The sequence below is a fragment of the Photinus pyralis genome, unplaced genomic scaffold (genome assembly GCF_008802855.1).
Source record: "Photinus pyralis isolate 1611_PpyrPB1 unplaced genomic scaffold, Ppyr1.3 Ppyr1.4_LG1, whole genome shotgun sequence".
Taxonomy (NCBI): Eukaryota; Metazoa; Arthropoda; class Insecta; order Coleoptera; family Lampyridae; genus Photinus; species Photinus pyralis.
In genome coordinates this window covers 65,859,338-65,876,927 of record NW_022170249.1, presented here as the reverse complement: position 1 = coordinate 65,876,927, position 17,590 = coordinate 65,859,338, and the positions used below count along the sequence as shown (strand labels likewise).

At 36.8% G+C, this 17,590-nt stretch overlaps 2 protein-coding genes across 5 annotated transcripts in view; one reads left to right on the top strand and one right to left on the bottom strand.

The window, feature by feature from the left end:
• LOC116159660 (beta-mannosidase-like) overlaps positions 1 to 17,590 on the top strand; it is a 503,499-nt gene that overhangs the window by 13,201 nt on the left and 472,708 nt on the right. The gene's annotated exons all lie outside the window — the stretch shown is intronic.
• On the bottom strand, positions 1,707 to 14,151 carry LOC116159661 (proline-rich protein 36-like). Of its 4 annotated transcripts, none has more exons than XM_031472691.1 (7): positions 13,962 to 14,151; positions 8,805 to 9,482; positions 5,328 to 5,554; positions 4,991 to 5,277; positions 4,388 to 4,934; positions 2,526 to 2,810; positions 1,707 to 2,473 (listed from the first exon to the last, which is right to left on the bottom strand). In XM_031472691.1, the coding sequence occupies exons 2-7, from the start codon at positions 9,472 to 9,474 to the stop codon at positions 1,982 to 1,984; spliced, it is 2,508 nt and encodes an 835-aa protein (XP_031328551.1). In that variant the 5' UTR covers positions 9,475 to 9,482; positions 13,962 to 14,151; the 3' UTR covers positions 1,707 to 1,981. The 4 variants fall into 4 exon arrangements, with proteins under 4 accessions (XP_031328551.1, XP_031328552.1, XP_031328550.1 ...); XM_031472692.1 differs by lacking the exon at positions 13,962 to 14,151 and adding an exon at positions 13,677 to 13,906; XM_031472690.1 differs by lacking the exon at positions 13,962 to 14,151 and adding an exon at positions 9,761 to 10,996.

The following is a 17,590-nucleotide window of genomic DNA, read 5'->3' as shown; positions in this document are numbered from 1 at the left end:
AGATATCATATCCATACACAGACTCACGTTCACCGCTGCAGCTGTAAACATAATCTTGTCAGACTCTGACATGTCTCTTAACAACACACTTTTCAGGCTCTGGGTACTACGGTAACTTCGGACCCGCCAAAAGCAAGCTACCCGGGTCGGTGCATGCCCAATAATCGACTGGAAAGTAGCTGCCCGGATAGTTACTGATGAGGGATCTCTGAAGGGGCGGTCAACACCCACGCGTTTTATAGTGGAAGACCGGGCGGGATACACCCGGTTCTTCTGAAGACGGGCCTGGAACATTTGTTGCACCTCTTTAGAGCCTCCCCTGGTTTTAGGGTAAAATGTATGCCATACGCAGAGCAACATCACAGAAATTAATCTCTGGCAACATATAAAACGCGCACTGGATCTATGAACCACGCCAACTTTGGCCATGGAAGCACTTCCATACGACTAAACGATTGGAACGAGAGAAACGATCCAGGCAGACTTGGGCATAGATGGATCTGGGAGGAAACCCTCAGGTCCAACCCCTCTTCATAAAAAGGGATGTGATTAGGCTGTCTTACTAAGACTAAAGAGTTAGGAAGTCACTGTCCTGGACAGGGAACGGTGGCTGAACTCAGATCGTCCAGTTCTCAAAACAGAGGGGCTTGTGTGGTTCACAGACGGGTTCCTAACAGAAAGGGGAATGAGCATGGGCATGGATATATACAGGGTGTTACATGACCGCATGTAAAAAAAGATTGGGTGATATAGGGGATCAGGACAAGCACTTTTTCCAAATATACCGAGGGTCCAACGTGTTTCGTTTGGAAACCATCCCCAAAGCAGTGGTGAAATTTGGAGTAGTAAAGACGGGTGGCACGACTTTAAATAGGTTTTCGGGTATGCCCTATCTGATTTTGAAAAATTTCTTTCAAAATTCCTGCCGCAAAAGGGCGCAACGACTTATATCGTTATTTGCAACATTTTCAATTAACTACATGCGAAACTAGTAGGTAGGGGACACTTTGTAACCCGAAGGCCCAATCTTCAAATGAGTATTAACTTTTGTTTGAAGTGATTTTTAAAAACTGTCCGACAATTTTGTTCCGTAACTCATCAAGTATGCACACAACAAATTTCGTGGAATTCACTCCATTTTCGTTGCCCGGCCAAGAATTGCAGTGCAGTGGAATTTTTTTTCGAATTCTCAAAAACTAATTCCAGAGGCGTCATTTTCATGTTCAAAAACCTCCAGATACCGAATTTCGTCGAAATTATAATTTTTTTCGCACCCCCAAGTATGGTCAGCTCCTTGGCAACAGTTGTCTGGAACCGGAGAGGGTGAAGAGATGAACAGGCTCTGAACCTAGTTGCGAAAGAAAGGGTGTAGAATCCAGAAATCAATTCAAACGGTATATCAGAGGGAATTACAACAATGACAGAATTGGCCTTTCATTTTTGACTATTTAAAAGGGGAAAAAAGACTGGCTGTATGTTTTTAGAAAAAAAGGTTTTCCCAAAGAACTTACATTGATCTCATAAAGCTCCATCTTCAGTTATCACCATATTGTGAAAAACCTTGTATCCCGTTTGACTGAAACAAACTATTGTATATGAAAGGTGTATGTATATACAACGAACAGACCCACGGCATATAGACGAAGTATTAAAAAAATCCTGCTAGAAAAATTTCAATTTTTATTATAAAAATACATAAAACTGTATTCATTTAAATAAATTTGTTATTTAATAACATTTAAGGTAAGGAACGAGTAATAATAAACTTAACTTACAGAAAAACTCGAGTTTTCTAATCTACCTATCAATAAATACATGCCATTTCAGAACTAAGAGAAATGAAATCAGAATACATTTTCGACTAAATGAAATTTTTGAATAATTGCACAACAAACTAATCAGTCTCTAAACTTTCTTAACTTACAAAAAATAAAATCACAAAGGAATTGTAGTACACGCAGATCTGAATCCGATACAAGTCTTACTGTTTAGGAGGAGGATGATGGTTGGAAGTGTTGTTTACTTGAGGTTTGGGTAAGGACCGAACAGGTCCAATGGTCAAAAGTGATGATGCGCCTAACGCGTTCAAATTACAAACTGTCGAATTTCTGGCTACATTCATATTTACTACCGGAACGACAAAGTGACCGTCGGGTGTCGAGCTCGGCATGGGTATGTAATTTGATATACCTAAATTAGTTAATTTCTGTAAGATACCCGGCTGTTTCAAGTCAATGAGCGGTATTCCGATTTCGCACGGAGAACCAGTTTTATGGTAACTTTGGCGATGTTTACTTAACCCGCCCAATGTTGGATACTGCGCCGGGCAAAGGTCGCATCTAAACGGTAGGGCGGCGCCTCTACCGTTCTTTTGTGGAGAATTTGGATTTTGTTTGATCGGCGATCGAGGTGTCTCTGGAACGCTGTCGTCTGTCAAATCTACCGTCGGCAGACGACTCTCACCAGACGAGCTCTGCAAGTTGAAAACACTGTAATAATTAAATGAAAAGAAAAAGATCGCTTACTTTAGTAGGGGATGGAGGGTTTGAATTGTTTTTAGCTGTTGGTATAATACTAACTGCACTGTTTAGGTTGATAGCTACGGAAGGAGCTCCCTCCTTCGTTTGTGCGGGCTTTTCTTTCGGCTTCGCGCTCGCTGTCACCGTGATGCCGCGCGTGGCCAGTATGTTTGCGACGACCTTTGCGTCCGATTTTTTTGGACTCTGCGGTCGAGGCGGTGGATTTCGAACGGATAGTGTAATCGAATCGGACAGGTGCATCACATTGTCGGTAGGATCGGATGTACCACCCTAAAAATAATATGATTCATGTTAACTGCAGGGCGGGGAAATCTGCTATAGCAGGAAAGTGGTTTCCTTCTATATGTAGAAGTTTGTCGTTGGCCTTATATGAGAACTTCTGAATTTTTATATGGGAAACAGCTGTAAGTTAGATGAATATTTCTCTATATCCATTTCTTCACATGCAGACACATTTTTTCTGCGGGAATGGATTCCTTCAGCAACCTCCTCCTCCCCACCCTTACTTGAAGACGCCCCTCTTCAAACCTCATTTAATGAAATGCATCTTGCAGATTTCGTGCAACATAAAAAAAATTCCCATTCGCACTTTGTGGACCTCGCTGTATATGCATTATTATTGTTACTATATTGTTAGGCAAATGCCAGTTTGTTAATTTCTCGACACCCTGTACAACTTGTCCAACTAATTACATACAGGGTACAGTGTATACAGTGTCAATCATGGCGATCCCCGATACTAGGTCAAATTAGAGAAATGATGCACAGTTAATATGTTATCGTGCTTTAAAGAAAACTACAAAATTCCGATTACTTCCAAAGATATGCCAACAAAAACGAAATTTGCCCATTTCGCTTTTTTTTTGTTTTTTGAAGATACAAAAAAATTTTTAAAAAACACTACTATTTTTTGAGCTCTACAAGACGACGCTGAGCGAGTTTCAATACAACTCTTTGTTTCACAGAATTTATCACCTTTATTTTTTCATATGACCCGAAAAAAATTACACACTGGGTTGAGTAGCACTTTTTATTACGAATACAAGAATGTACGACACACAGGAAAAAACAAACTTGGAAACTGTTAGTTTCAACAGGATGGTGCACCTGCGCACAACGCCCTAAATCATGTCCTATCGGACAGTTTCCAACTTGTTTTTTGTTTGTGAATTGGTTCTCAGTCTCTTGCAAAAGCGTTTTGTCATTTGGCCAATGACATACGGGAATTTGGCCTCAAACATTTGTGACCCCAACATGCAACTATTACTGAAATGCAATGACGGCTTCGCAAAGCTTGAATTGTGTCACTAAACATTAACCAGTGAGGCTATAAAAATTAGGATCCAAAACTTTTAACTCGAACCTCAGTCTTAGTCCAAATTTGTACCATATCGTTTGTAAAACTAACTAGAAGGTAAGGAACAACTCGAAGAGTTTCACTATTTAATAAGCCCATGGAAGTAGCATTTTGTGTCACAGGTGTACTATGTGTATATAGTTTGTTGAATGCTCTGAAGAGCTTCGATATATATTTTTAAACCTAACATTGGAGCAGGTCCCAAAAACTACTTCTTCCAGAAATCATACCAAATGAGTACCAAATTTGAGCTTTATATGTCAAAACATTTTTGAGATATTGTACAAACGGATGGATGTACAGATGTTATATAAAGTAACTGCTTACAACCCTTGCTCTATCTAATAATGATACACTGTTATAAATGGAAACTGCTATGATTTTTCTGAGGCGACTTAGCCATGGTGATTTTAGGAGTATACACTATATCAGTTTCTCATAACAGAGATTCAGAAGTTCTTGTAAGTGAGAAAGTTGGGTATGAGATTACCTGCACACTTTGAATTTGGGGTAGGCCACCATCTGTGTTTTTAGGTTGCACCGCGATCACTTGACAATCTGCGTCGTCATTTTTATCAGGTACCAATACGTCAATACGTTTCTTTTTCGCCTGCAAACTTTGGATTTGCTCCGGAGTTCGCTTAATTACCCTCGGCTGCGATTGTGAGTTGCCGTTAACTTGAGTCGGAGTTGTGGGCATTCTGGGACGCGGCCCTCGCACCGGAGTGGGGACCATGCCTCCTCTAGTTCGAATCATCGGTGCTCTTTGTCTAGGTGCCATGGGGGTTCGGGGTGCGGGTCCGCGCTGCGACTGCGGATTAAATTGTCTGGGAGGGGGAGCTCGTGTTGGCATTGCTGGCCTGTATTGCGGTGCTTGGGGCGGGGGCATTGATTGTTGTGGAGGATGAGGGGGGTGGGATGGCTGTGGCATTTGTTGACTAGGTGGTTGCTGCATTGAAGGTGGCTGGGGAGGTGCTTGCATGTGGGGAGCGGGAGGAGGGTAGTTCGGTTGAGGTGGATAGTACATTGGACTTGGTCTGCAAAGAAAATTTCAATTAAAGCTTCAATTGAAATAATACCATTTATAACTTACTGATATTGATATGGGGGATATAAAGGCGGAGGTTGAGCGGGCATTCCAGGATGCGGAGGGTGCGAGTACATAGGCGGATGTTGATATGGAATCGTCTGCTGTGGCGGCGGTACCTGTGGAAACTGTTGTATGTTTATCAGAACATTCTGTTGGTGCATGCCCCCATTACTACCGGAAGGTTGTAATCGTGAGACCTGTTCGGCTAACTGTTGCATAGGCAAACCAGCCAAACTGTCCAGAGAGCTGTTGTTCGAAATAGCAGACGATGTCGATGGATTATACACTTGCTAAAAACAGAATATTAAATTTCATTCGCCTACAAATAGATTAACAGTACCAAGGCATTTCGGTTGCGGTCATCTAAACGGTCCAAAGATATAAACTCGCTGTCAGTCGTAATACCAAAGGCTTTCGCCTGATCGTTGTTGTTATTTAAAAAGCTAGACAACAAATTACTATCGTCTCTATCGCTATCTGGGAGCTTCAATGGATCTTCTAGGCACGACGTCCAAAAGTTTGTATTTTCTGAAGTCTTCTCATTGTTGTTTGATATGTCCACAATTTCTAAAATAATGATTTTACCTGTAGAGGCCATTCTGATTGTGGTACAACATACTCATCACACCAGGTACGACCTTAGGTTTTTGCTCTAGTTTTTATTTAGGAACTAAAAAATGTTGACCGAAAAAAACCAAAAACAACATCTATTGCCAACTATAAATGGATTAGCAACCAAACCAAACTGTTGTTTGATCATCAGTGGCGTGCATGCGGTATTTTTTTAATACATATTTGACATTTGTTGATATTCTCTAATATTCTATGGTAATGGTGGTCTCTTGCAATTTTTAGTATTGATTTATGATTGATATTGAAATTATGGACGAGTGGTTGAGGAGTTCGGGAGTACTTACTACGAACTTTAGGCGTCAAGGGCGCCACAAAGTTTTTTCTGTTTGGTAAACTATTTAGAAACCAAAGAATAATGGAAGAAAACGTTGGTCTCTAGTTTCTGGCATTCGGAGCCGCACAGGAAGAGGGAGCGGGAGGGGGGGGGGCAGGATCGCAGTACAAAACTTACAAATGAAGAATGCTGGTCAATGTGTTTTGGTTGCGAGCTGTCTCCAAAAGTACCAAGATTATCTGGAAACCCTTGCAATACCTTATGCACTTTGAAGACTATTAAATATCAGTTTGAAGATTTTTTTAAAGATTCTCCAAGGAATTCTTAGACTAGATCTAAAATCTGTTTCAAGGTGCTCCGAAGTGTCTAAAGTTTCATTGGACATTTTGAAAGTTTCCCCCAAAAAATGCTTTCGACGCGTATGTATTACTCACTAATCAACACTTTAATTTTTGTAGACAGCGTCCTGGAATACTCACTAATAAATGGTGAATGTTCTAAACGCCACCTTTATAAAAACTGGGATCTCCTTTGAGTTTTAAAAATGGATAACCTTTGTTTATGAACATTCTATAATCTGCAACCGTTTTTGTTGCAATTAAGGGTTGAAACTCCCATCTCTATAACAAAATTTTGAAATTCTGAACTAAAACGGTACCAAATAAAATGAATTATTGTTTGGGTTCATTTTCACATTTTATATAAAAGAAAAAAGCATCAACCCTTGAATTTGGAAACTCGTCGATAATGAATTCTTCAGAGTAATGGATATTACTTCAAAGGGAATTTTTCCCTTGATTACAATGGGCTCGATTTCGGTCTTTCGTTCTTTTTACTGGTAAAATGGATAATAGTAATCCTTTGTGTATCATTTTAAAATGACACTCCTCAGGTTAATATCACGACGTAAAATTATACACTATAACTTAACTTTTCTTGAACTGCCATTGTTTAGAACCTAAACAACTAATTAAAATTTGACACCCAAAATCAAATTTTCATTTTTTAAGTGATCTGCGACCTCTCCTCGCTTGCTGAGATTTCATTTTCAAGCTGAATGATTCTCTCTTTCATTATTGCGAACACCTACAAATGACGATTTTTTAAATGGCGATGTCTAAATATTTTATTGGTTAGTGTCTTCTTTACTACCAATCCCAAACGGTTTTTGGCCTTCCCACTGAATTCAAAACTCCACGCTCAGCAATTTCCACGTTGAACTTTATCTCATGATGAGTTTACTAATCCAATAAGTACTACTATCATTCGTTACGGAATTCGTTTATGGGGACCATCCCCTTATTCTCGTTGCGTCTTTCTCTCTCAAAAGAGAATTATCCGAACACTTGCAAATATTCGCAAATTTGATTCTTGTCGAGGATTCTTCAGAAAACATAAAATTCTCACTCTAACGGGACTGTATATATTTGAAATCTGTCAATATATTTATGTCAACTCTAACAAGATGGTTAAAAGTAAGGATATACATCAATACAATATCCGAGGTAATGATAATCTTCGACCACATTTCACTAAGACAAAAATTGGAATCAATTCACCCTCCAATCTGGGAATTAAGATCTATAACCATTTACCTCACATAATACGTAACTGTAGGCAATTATCAATCTTTAAAGAAAAATTATTTTTGTTTCTAGTTGACAAATGTCATTATGATGTAAGTGAATATTTTACTGGTTAATGTAACTTGTTTGTCGCTATTTAATGTGTAATTTGTTCTTTACCTATATAATATTCAATGTAATTTCACAATTTTAAGATATTTGTTGACAACTTCCACACAAACTAGTTTGTCTATGGAATAAATATTATTATTATTATTATTATATCCGTACGAAAGCGGAATTGAGCCCTTAGAACTTAAGGCACTTAAAAAAACAAAGACGCATTGATTAATAACATGTAAAAATATCCATGTTCATGACACTACAGTCGACCAGTTTGTTTTTCACATGGGGGACCCCTTACGTATTTTCAGCCCAGTCTGCAAAGCAGATCCTACAAGCCAAGGATTCTCCTAGTACGTTTGAAATTTGAGTATACATTGACAAAGATAAAGAGACACTGAAAGATCCAACGATCTTTAAAATGTTGTGCGGTTAAAATACGCAACAAATCACAAAAAAAACGGAACTTTTTAAAGAATCTTCAGAAGACCTCCAAAACCCAACTTTCGAGAGTTGGTAACTGATAATTCCGGAGACTCCATGACCTTCAAATGCCCAGATAATCTCGAAACACAAATTAGATGTTAGTATCTCTGATCACCCTGAAAAAATACGAGGATCATTGCTGAGAAATGAAAATTGAAACTTTCCTTTGATCCTGGGGGGTATTCCACAAGAAGAACGTTTTGAGGAAAATGTAGAACCGAGGACAATACTCCCCAGTAAACGAGGATCTTTATGATCGTTGTAGAGAAATGATTTTAGAGCTGTATATTCCTAATTCGAATAAAAATATTCTCCCCTCGTCCAAGAATATCCCGATAAGGGTATGATCCAACTTTTATTTAAAAGATAGGAATTGTGCAAGGATACCTAACGGCATATATTCCAATTATAATTTCTTTAAGTGTTATCAGTAACAATATATAATGTCCTTTATGTATGTTTAATAGGGAATATTCCTGCCTGGATATTCTCCGAAATATTTCAAGATACACCACAACCATGATAAGACCTTTTCCTTACAACATAAGAATTTATATTTACTGGATTTAGTTACGAAAATATTTACTATTCAAATTTTACAATATTCTTTTAGAGGCATTTATTTTAACAGCAACATTTTATTATGATGACCCGTTAATCCGTTAAAAACTTACTCAAAAAAATTTGAAATCAAAGATCAACATTTTTTACTTCCAAAAATATGTTTTTCACTTACCAGAAGGTCGGTATTCGCCATTGGGATTGTCGTCAGTTATTTCGGTGATGGTCAGCGGTTCTTTGAGCAGGCCCGTTTTTATACGTATCTTCGGATATTCGGTGGGAGAGGGCGACTCGTTGGGCGGTTTCTGTTCGTCTTCGGCCTCGGTGATGATAGGCGTCGGCGTCAAATCCATGTCGTGCGCCTCGCTACTAACCGGCGGCGAACCGCTATCCATGATGTCCGCGGCGAAATTCGGCGAGAAGCTGATTTTCACCGCCTCGTCCAAATTCGCGCTTTCGAGCATTTCGTCGAGCATCTCGTTGTGTTCCTCCAGGTTTTCCGCACTGAACGTGCCCGAATCTTCGGTGTTTTGTTCCGAGTTATCTGTACCCGTACTTATCTGGCTCTCTTCGGCCAAATATTCCGAGTTGAACAGATAACTCGGCGTTTCCGTTGGGGAATTAATGATTTCGAAATTATTATTCTTCTTAGATTTTATGGTAATCTTTATCGGCGCTGGTGATAGTTTCGAAAGGAGCACCGTCGGCTGTCTGATGTGATGGATCAGATGTCTGAGCAGGTAATGTTCGCTAGTAAAGTTTACATTACAATCGTAGCATCGCAGGGAATTTGGAACGTCTGGAGGCAAATTCAGGCGAACATTGTCCCTCAGTGGAGTGCACATGGCGCGTCCTAAAATTAAAAGAAATATCAATTAGGTACGATATTACTCAATAAAATGGTTGCCTACCACAAAAATCTCTGATCAAATGACTTTGGATTTAAAGGAAAAACTAGAACAGTGCCAGTCATAAAAAATGAACAACGCTCTGTCATCGTATAAATTTACTTGTTCATCGGCCAACTAGATATGTTCAACTATTTTTCATACGACTACTTATTATTGCAAACCTCAAAAGAGAAAGGTATATGTCTTGATTAATGTAAGCAGAAAACTATGGAATACATACCAGATTGTTTGAGTGCAAATTGAATTACTTCCATGCCTAAGCTAATAATTATGTTGATGGAAAAATCAAATAAGCAATGTTATAGTAAATTGATAACAGGTAGTGAAAACTGTCGTTAAATACATTACAACTGTTTACCAAGACCAAAACTATCATCAGGTTATGGGCCCAGTATTATCGTTGTGAACGATCGTCAAGGACAAGGAAAACTCGACACTGTTCCTGAATCGGGTTTTGGACAGAAAAAAACGGCGAATACATGCTTGGGAGGAAGCAACTAAGGAAAATCGAACGTTGGATAATCTTAAGGAGGTGTTGTTGGGCAGCGGCAGAATGATAGAAGCTTTTCAAGTAGTTTTACTGAGAATGCTGCCTATTTTTCCACCTCAACAAACCCAAGTAGGAAAATGGTCACGGTAATGGCAGTGAGAGTTGCGACAAGTCAAAGAAGTTTGTCCCAAAATGTTACAAATGTGGTGAGTTGGGCCACTATAAGTGAGACTGTAACAATTCCAAGAAGTACAAGCCAGAGAAGACTCAGGAAGGGTCTGCGTTTGTTAGCCAATCGGATATCGTCAAATATGTGGATTCCCCCAAAGTTTTGATTGCAGATTCCGGTGCAACGCGGTTTTCCACTTTTAAGATGTTTTGCCCATAAAACTTATCTTGAGGATGTGTGGTTCGTTCCGGAGGTGGATAAAAATTTGTATTCTATGACTTCTCCCCTGGATAAAGGGTACGTTGGTTGCTCAATGCAAGAGATCAAATGGGCTGTTCATCATGAACATAGTGATTACACACGTGACTTACAAGATTGGCATGAGAGATTAACTCATCAGAACAAATATTCTAACCTTCCTGAAAAAAAAAACGGGATCGACGTCAATGGCAACTTGAAATCAGACCTGTGTAATTGGAAAAATGCACCGTTTGAGCCTCGGAAAACGGTAGGAGGTCATAAATAGCCCGGGTAACAGGACAGGAACAGGAACGCTGATGTTTCTTCTTTGTCGTTTTCAAAGACGAGTTCAGTAGTATCGTTCAGTTTTCATATCAAAAGGAATAATCAGAAGTCAAGGACAAGTTAAAACAGGCAGCAGACTCTTGGACACGTAGTGAAAGAGCTGTTAACTGATAATGGTACTGAATTTTCGAACAAGGACGTTTAAAAGATCACAGAAGAGAACATCTATGCCATATACGCCACAAGGAAATTGCGGTGCAGAACGAGAAAATTGTACATTACTTAAAAATACCGAAAAAAATTGCATAAAAATCTCAAAATAATTCCTTGAACTATTTCTAAGCCATTTTTAAAATTTTTTCAAAATGATGCCAACATATTTTTAAAATATTTAAAAAATTATAAAAATTCCTTAAATTTAAAAATAGGATATTCATACAGATTTCGAAATTTCCAAAATATTTCTAAAATGTTTTAAAAAAATCATGTTTCAATAAAATTTCATACAGATTCCAAGAAAATTTTGAAAGTTTTCCAATATTTCAAAAATAGTTTAAAAAAATTATAAAAACGCTAAAAAAAATGATGTTAAATAAATGTTAAGAAAATGTATAAGGGATTCAAAGATTCAAAAGTTTAAAAATTTGAGTTTATGTAAAAAATTGCAAGTCTTTCAAAGATTTCAAAAAATTGTCTAACAAAGTTTTACAAAAAATCTTAAAATTTATAAGTTTTCAAAATACTTAAATATTTTTAAATATTCATTTAAAAAACTGTAAGATGATTCCAAATAACTCCACAAGTATGGTAAAATCATTGCAAAATTTTAAAGTTGCCCCCCCCCCCCACACACACACAGGCACATCAAGACATTTTTGTCAGTTTCTAAAAGTTATTTCCAAAAATATATGAGGAATTAATGAATGACTGATTCCAAAGAACTCTACAATTATGGGGAAACCATTGCAAAATTCCAAAGTTTGCCAACCCCCCCCCCCCCCCCACGTAGACATTTTCCAAAAATATATGATCGTGAAGAATGAAGCATCTCACTTATCAGGAGTCCCAAAAGATGAAGGGAAACGGAGCGACGCACACCACCCATTTTTTAACGCGACTAACTACACTTCTAAAATTGAGAATAAATTTGTATGTGATTCAAAGATGTCAAAATAATTACTTATAATACATAAACAACTCAAAACGCATAAAATTTCCTCGTCAATTCGAAAGTTTCCAAAATGATCCCATTATGTTCTTCAAGAAGATTTAAAAACAGTACTTAGGTAAATTACGAAGAAATTCATAAACAAAATAAAGGTTCCGAAAAAAAATTACATAAAAATAAGATAATTCCTGACAGCTTTCTGACAAATTTCAATGAAATTTATACAAATTCCGAAGTATCTAACTTGATCCCAACATATTTTTTAAACATTAACAAAACTATAAGAGCGCCCCAAACTTAAAAATAGTATTTTAGGTAAATGATCAAGAAACCTGTAAGTCAAGACTTCAAACATTGCAATATTGCAAAAACGTTCTTGGATATTCCAACAAAATTTCATACAGACTCCGAAGTTCCCAAATCTATTTTTAAATTATTTAAAAAATGATAAGAACGCTCCCAGTTTTAAGAAATGAAAAAATAGAACGAATAAATTCCATGCAGATTCCAAAATGATTCTATGATCTTCTTTAGAAAGACTTAAAAATAGTGTTTTAGATAAGTAAATTACGAAGACATTGGTAAATTACTTAAAAGTTCCGATAAAAATTGCATACCAGTCTCAACATAATTCCTGAAACAATTTATAAAACTTTCTTTAAAATTCCAATCAAATTTATACAAATTCCGAACATATATTTTAAATATTAAAAAAATTACAAAAACGCCTCAAATTTAGAAATAGGAAAGTAAAAAACGAAAAAGTGTTAAATAATTTAGAGAAATAAAAATCTCAAAACCCATTAAATATGTCAAAAATTCCTTGTAATATTTCTAAAAAACTCTTGGAAATTTCAATGAAATTTCGGATACAGATTCCACGAAACTTTGAAAGTCTTCAAGAGGTTTAAGAAAATTGGGAATAATTCCCAAGAACTCCATAATTATAGTGAAAGAATTGCAAAATTCCAAAGTTTTGCCCCCTCCCCCCCCCCCCCCATACCATAGATCTTTTTCTAAAACTCCGTTCCAAAAATTTATAAGGAATATAAGCCATCTCACTTATCGGGGGTACGGAAAAATTTGGGGGGGGGGGGGGCAATCATTTTTTAATGCGACTAACTACATTTCAAAAAGCACGCAAGACGCAGAAGTAATAAACCTGCATTTGTTAACTGTGACTAGATTGAGTCTAAACAATTTTGACCCAAGATGCGGATGAGAAAAATCGAGGGAAAAATTGAATAATGAGCAAGAGGCGGACAACACATTTTCCGACGACCAAAAAAAAATATTTAAACCAATTAAAGAATTCCTCGAAGCGTCGTGGTATACCAAATTTTTGTGCTTGTCAAAAAACGAAATTAGTACACCAACTAGATCAATTTTAAAATGTGAAAGAAGTTGAAGAGATAACTACAAATGCCACTTCAAAATTATGTACCTACCTAATCAAACATTTTTTGAAGTATTGTCTATGATAAGATTTCAAAATAGGAACACGAGAGTCGAGAATTACTTATCAAAAATTGTTTATCGCTTGGGTAAAGAAACTATGGATTGAATAAAAGGTAATACCGGTTTCCGAGCACAAAAAGCACACAAATGGCTTGTTTACAAGCACTAACACTTTTGAAATTTCAATAAACACGTTACTCATTAGCAAGCACACAAACAGAAAAATTTCCTATAATCTAATTCTCATTACGGTAGTCGGTAGGTATATTATAAATGAATTAAATGCGCGAGTAACAAAAGTAATAGAATGAAATTGGTATACATACCAATAACAAAATCCGCACCAAAAACAGAACTTGAAAAAATAATTCCGGTACGAACATGCGCGAAATTGTGTTTTTATAAACTAATAATAACTACAAACTAATAAATAAAGATAACGAGCGACTACGTACGTGAAGTCGAAAAGAATGACAACTGACTTGAAAGTTGACTAAACTTACTTCCGAGCATTTCATTAAAACTACTTATAAATGACTTATTTAAAAAGGACGATACGATAAGTGAAGTGTGCCATGAAAAATAAAAGAAAGTACAATTGTACTACTTACACGCATGGTAAATATTTAACGGGAAACCGATTAATTAAATGCGCACGAATTTGAAAAAGATCACGTTGGTCCGTGTCCGTGTGTATTTAAATTGTGTACGCGAGTACGTTTTTAGATTTCGTTATAGCAAAGCAAGCGACGATCCGCACTGCTTTCCGACTTTGCCCGTGGATCCAAAGGCACAAGGGAAACACGCGGGGAGCGTAGCGGGGTCGGCGGCATGATCCAATGGTCGGTCATAGTAGTGGGCTCTCAGTGGGGACGGCTGCACATGCGCCAGCCAAACCTTGAACCATTTGGTACCATGGCAATAAAAGGGGAAAACCACCGATAAGCGAAACTTATGAAACTCCTTTGTTCGGTTCAGAGCAGGCGAATGCAGGCATGAAACTTGTTTATGTTGTTGCGCCGCTCTTATGATAGTTGCGCATAAAGATAACAGTCGCAGAGCACAAACGGATTATGCTTTTTATTTACATAAACAAGCGTCACGGTTTATTTTTCCCGAAAAAAAACCTTTCACATTTTAATTGCGGCGACGACAAATTCTGAAGATTTCGAATATTTGTTCGAAACCTGCCAATTAAATTTAATTACGTCAGGTACGCGCGTTATCGCGTATCGCAACTATCTGTAATTTAAGTATCTTTCCTTTACAAGTTTTAAGTTTCGCTCAAGGATAATAAATAAGCAAACACAGATAACGGGTACAACGTATCAACGCCAATTAAACTGGATTTCCCAATCGCTCATTAGGAGCAATGGCAAACCCAGCATAATATAATGCTAATTAATTCGCCGTTTTTTACTGGAAAACCGCGCGCGCGATAATTTACATTACATTGTTTTTGTGTTGTAATTTAGAAAGTAAATTCATAAAGAGGAACACAAAACCCAACTCGGTTTGCAAATTTCTAGTTGACGCAACGAATTGAACACAAGGCCAATTTTAGACAATGCTAATTTTTCCAAAAAAGCAAGAACTTTTTTTATGAATTGAAATTTCGGATTCAACCTTAAAAATGAAACATTATCTCAGTTCTTAAAGCGTTCTGTGATTGTGTCCGTGTTCTGTCCCGAACTGGTTCTGGTCCCGAAATTTCCTGCAATACCTTCGAATGACGCATTAAAATACTTTCGCGTTGAAACCCTCACCCCACCCCGAATGAATAAGTTCCTCAGACTATTAAAAAGTCGATAATAATTAGGTACGTGCGAAAGTGAGCACTAATTTGTGCCAAATTTTGCCTCCTATTTTATTTTGTAGATGGTGAAATGGGTCTATCAGCTCTCCCCTTTCTATAAGCAATATCTGGTCATACTTCTATTTGGAGGATTCAAGACTTGTTTTCCACCGCTTTTAATAATCTGTGACTATCACGAAGGAGAGTCAAGTCAAATTTTAATTTATTTTTTATTATCTCCATTTGGGGGGGGGGGGGTTAGATATTTTATATGCTCTTTTGTTTTGAAAAATTCGAATTCATATCAAAAACTATGTATGTGCTAATAATTTTTGTTTAATTGCTTCTATGGTTACGAAGCTATGGGTATTTTAGATATTACAATAAAAAAATTCCTACAAATTAAATACAAATGTTTGTTACAACATTTTTTTATTGTAATATCTGAAATAACCATAGCTCCGTAACCATGGATGCCAATGCAATTAAACAAAAAATATTAGCATATGCATCGTTTTTTGTGTAGGTACATTCGAATTACGAAAACAAAAGAGCATCACCCTCACGCTCACCACTAAAAACTGAGAAAAGAAAAATTTAAAAAATATGTTAAAATTTACCCCCCCCCCCCCCCCATATTGTTATTCAGTCACCAAAGTTTCACAAAAATATTTAAAACTGTTTGTAACAGTTTCAAAAACTCGCCCTGTAGAAGTCAAAAAAACCAAAAACCAAGCTATTTTGATCCAAAAACACAATTAACACTCTTTTCGATTGTTCAAGCAGTAAACCATGACGACGTCTATTATCTAAAGGGTTTAGAAGTTAAGCAAAAAGATTAAAAAACTTAAAAAAAACATTTTTACTTCAGATTCTGTGTTCTGTTAACGAAAAATGTTTTTATTTTTTAAATTTTTGTATTTCTTTACTAAAAAGGCAACAAATGAATCTACGAGCATTCTCTGCGCGCATACAGTGAGTGACAAGTTCGCGACAAACAAACAAGAAAGTAACCACAGAACAGCCATCAGCAATTATTTCTTCACAGCCAGTCGAAATACCTAAACAATGGACCAGCCTCTCCTCCGCCACCAAGGGTTTATTAGTTTTTTAATATTTCTGATTTTTTAAATTATTATATTGATGTGTAAATTACGCCATCCAGACGTTTGTATGTATGTGTATTTCATTTATTTTTGACGTTAAATGTTGTTCGCTAATTCAAAATGAACACAGTTTCGATCATATCATTTGCCTTTTATCGCCTTTAAATTTGTTTATTTTATTGTTTTGATTGATTTGCGTGTAATGTTTTGTAAAAGGTTATCTCCGGTCATTGCGATAAGAGGGTTATTGCTGCGTAGACTAATTAGTTCTAAGACAATCACGTGATATCGCCGAAGTAGACAGATGTGAGTTTTTCGACGGCGCAATAATTTGATAAGGAGGAGGAGATGGTTCGGAAAGTTGAAAAGAGAGGGAAATTATTTTAAATAACGTTAAACGTTAATCGTTGTTTTTTTGGTGATGCAGCGTGTATCGCAGTAGTTGCGCGGTAGTTGAATATAATTTGTTGGTGATAATAAAGGTGTTAAGAAGAAAATCAGTTGTGTGCTCCAATAGATTTTATATAATACGTCGATTAAAGTGAATGTGTAAGTCGAGTTACAATGTTGAAAAACGAAAAATCCATAAAATGACCAAAAAAGGGGCAAGCATAACGATTTCCTCCACGCTTTTGATTTTCACAAAAATAATAAATAAACACCGTTTTATAATATACAGGATGGTTCAAAAATTTGTGGCTCACCATTGGGATTTCCGTAGCGGTGAGGGTATGCTAAATGGGGCTAAATATCAAATTTCGTTTTCATTTTCCTTACCTTAAGCGGCCGTAAATGGACGGTTCCCGTTAGTACCTTCAATGGGCATTTTTTTTCGGAGAATCTAAATTTGTTATCAAAATTTCCATACCATGCTAGATGTAGAAACTACAGCCTACTGCTTTCTTATTTCTTATAGTCGCCATATTGGATTTGTACCGAATGAAATAGAGAACAAAAAAAGAAAATAATGACGTGTCTTTTGCATAAATTTGCAAGAAATTTCAAAACTAAAAGTTACATTCATTTATCAACAAATCATCCAACTAAATCTTGCTGAATCTCATTCCGTATAAAAATCCAATATGGCGCCTATAAGAACTAATAAAATAGTAGCCTATAGCTTCTACATCTAGTGTGAATGTAAATTCTGATAATAGATTTTCCAAAAAAAGTGCCCGTAGAAAGTGCTAACGGGAACCGTCCAATTCCCTCCATTTAAACTAAGGAAATGAAAACGAAATTTTATATTTTCAGTTTTTCGGTGACATCTCAGTTATTTTAAAAAAATTGTTAGAAAAAGGGGCAACTTTATTTCCATTAACGTAGACTGTATCTCTCA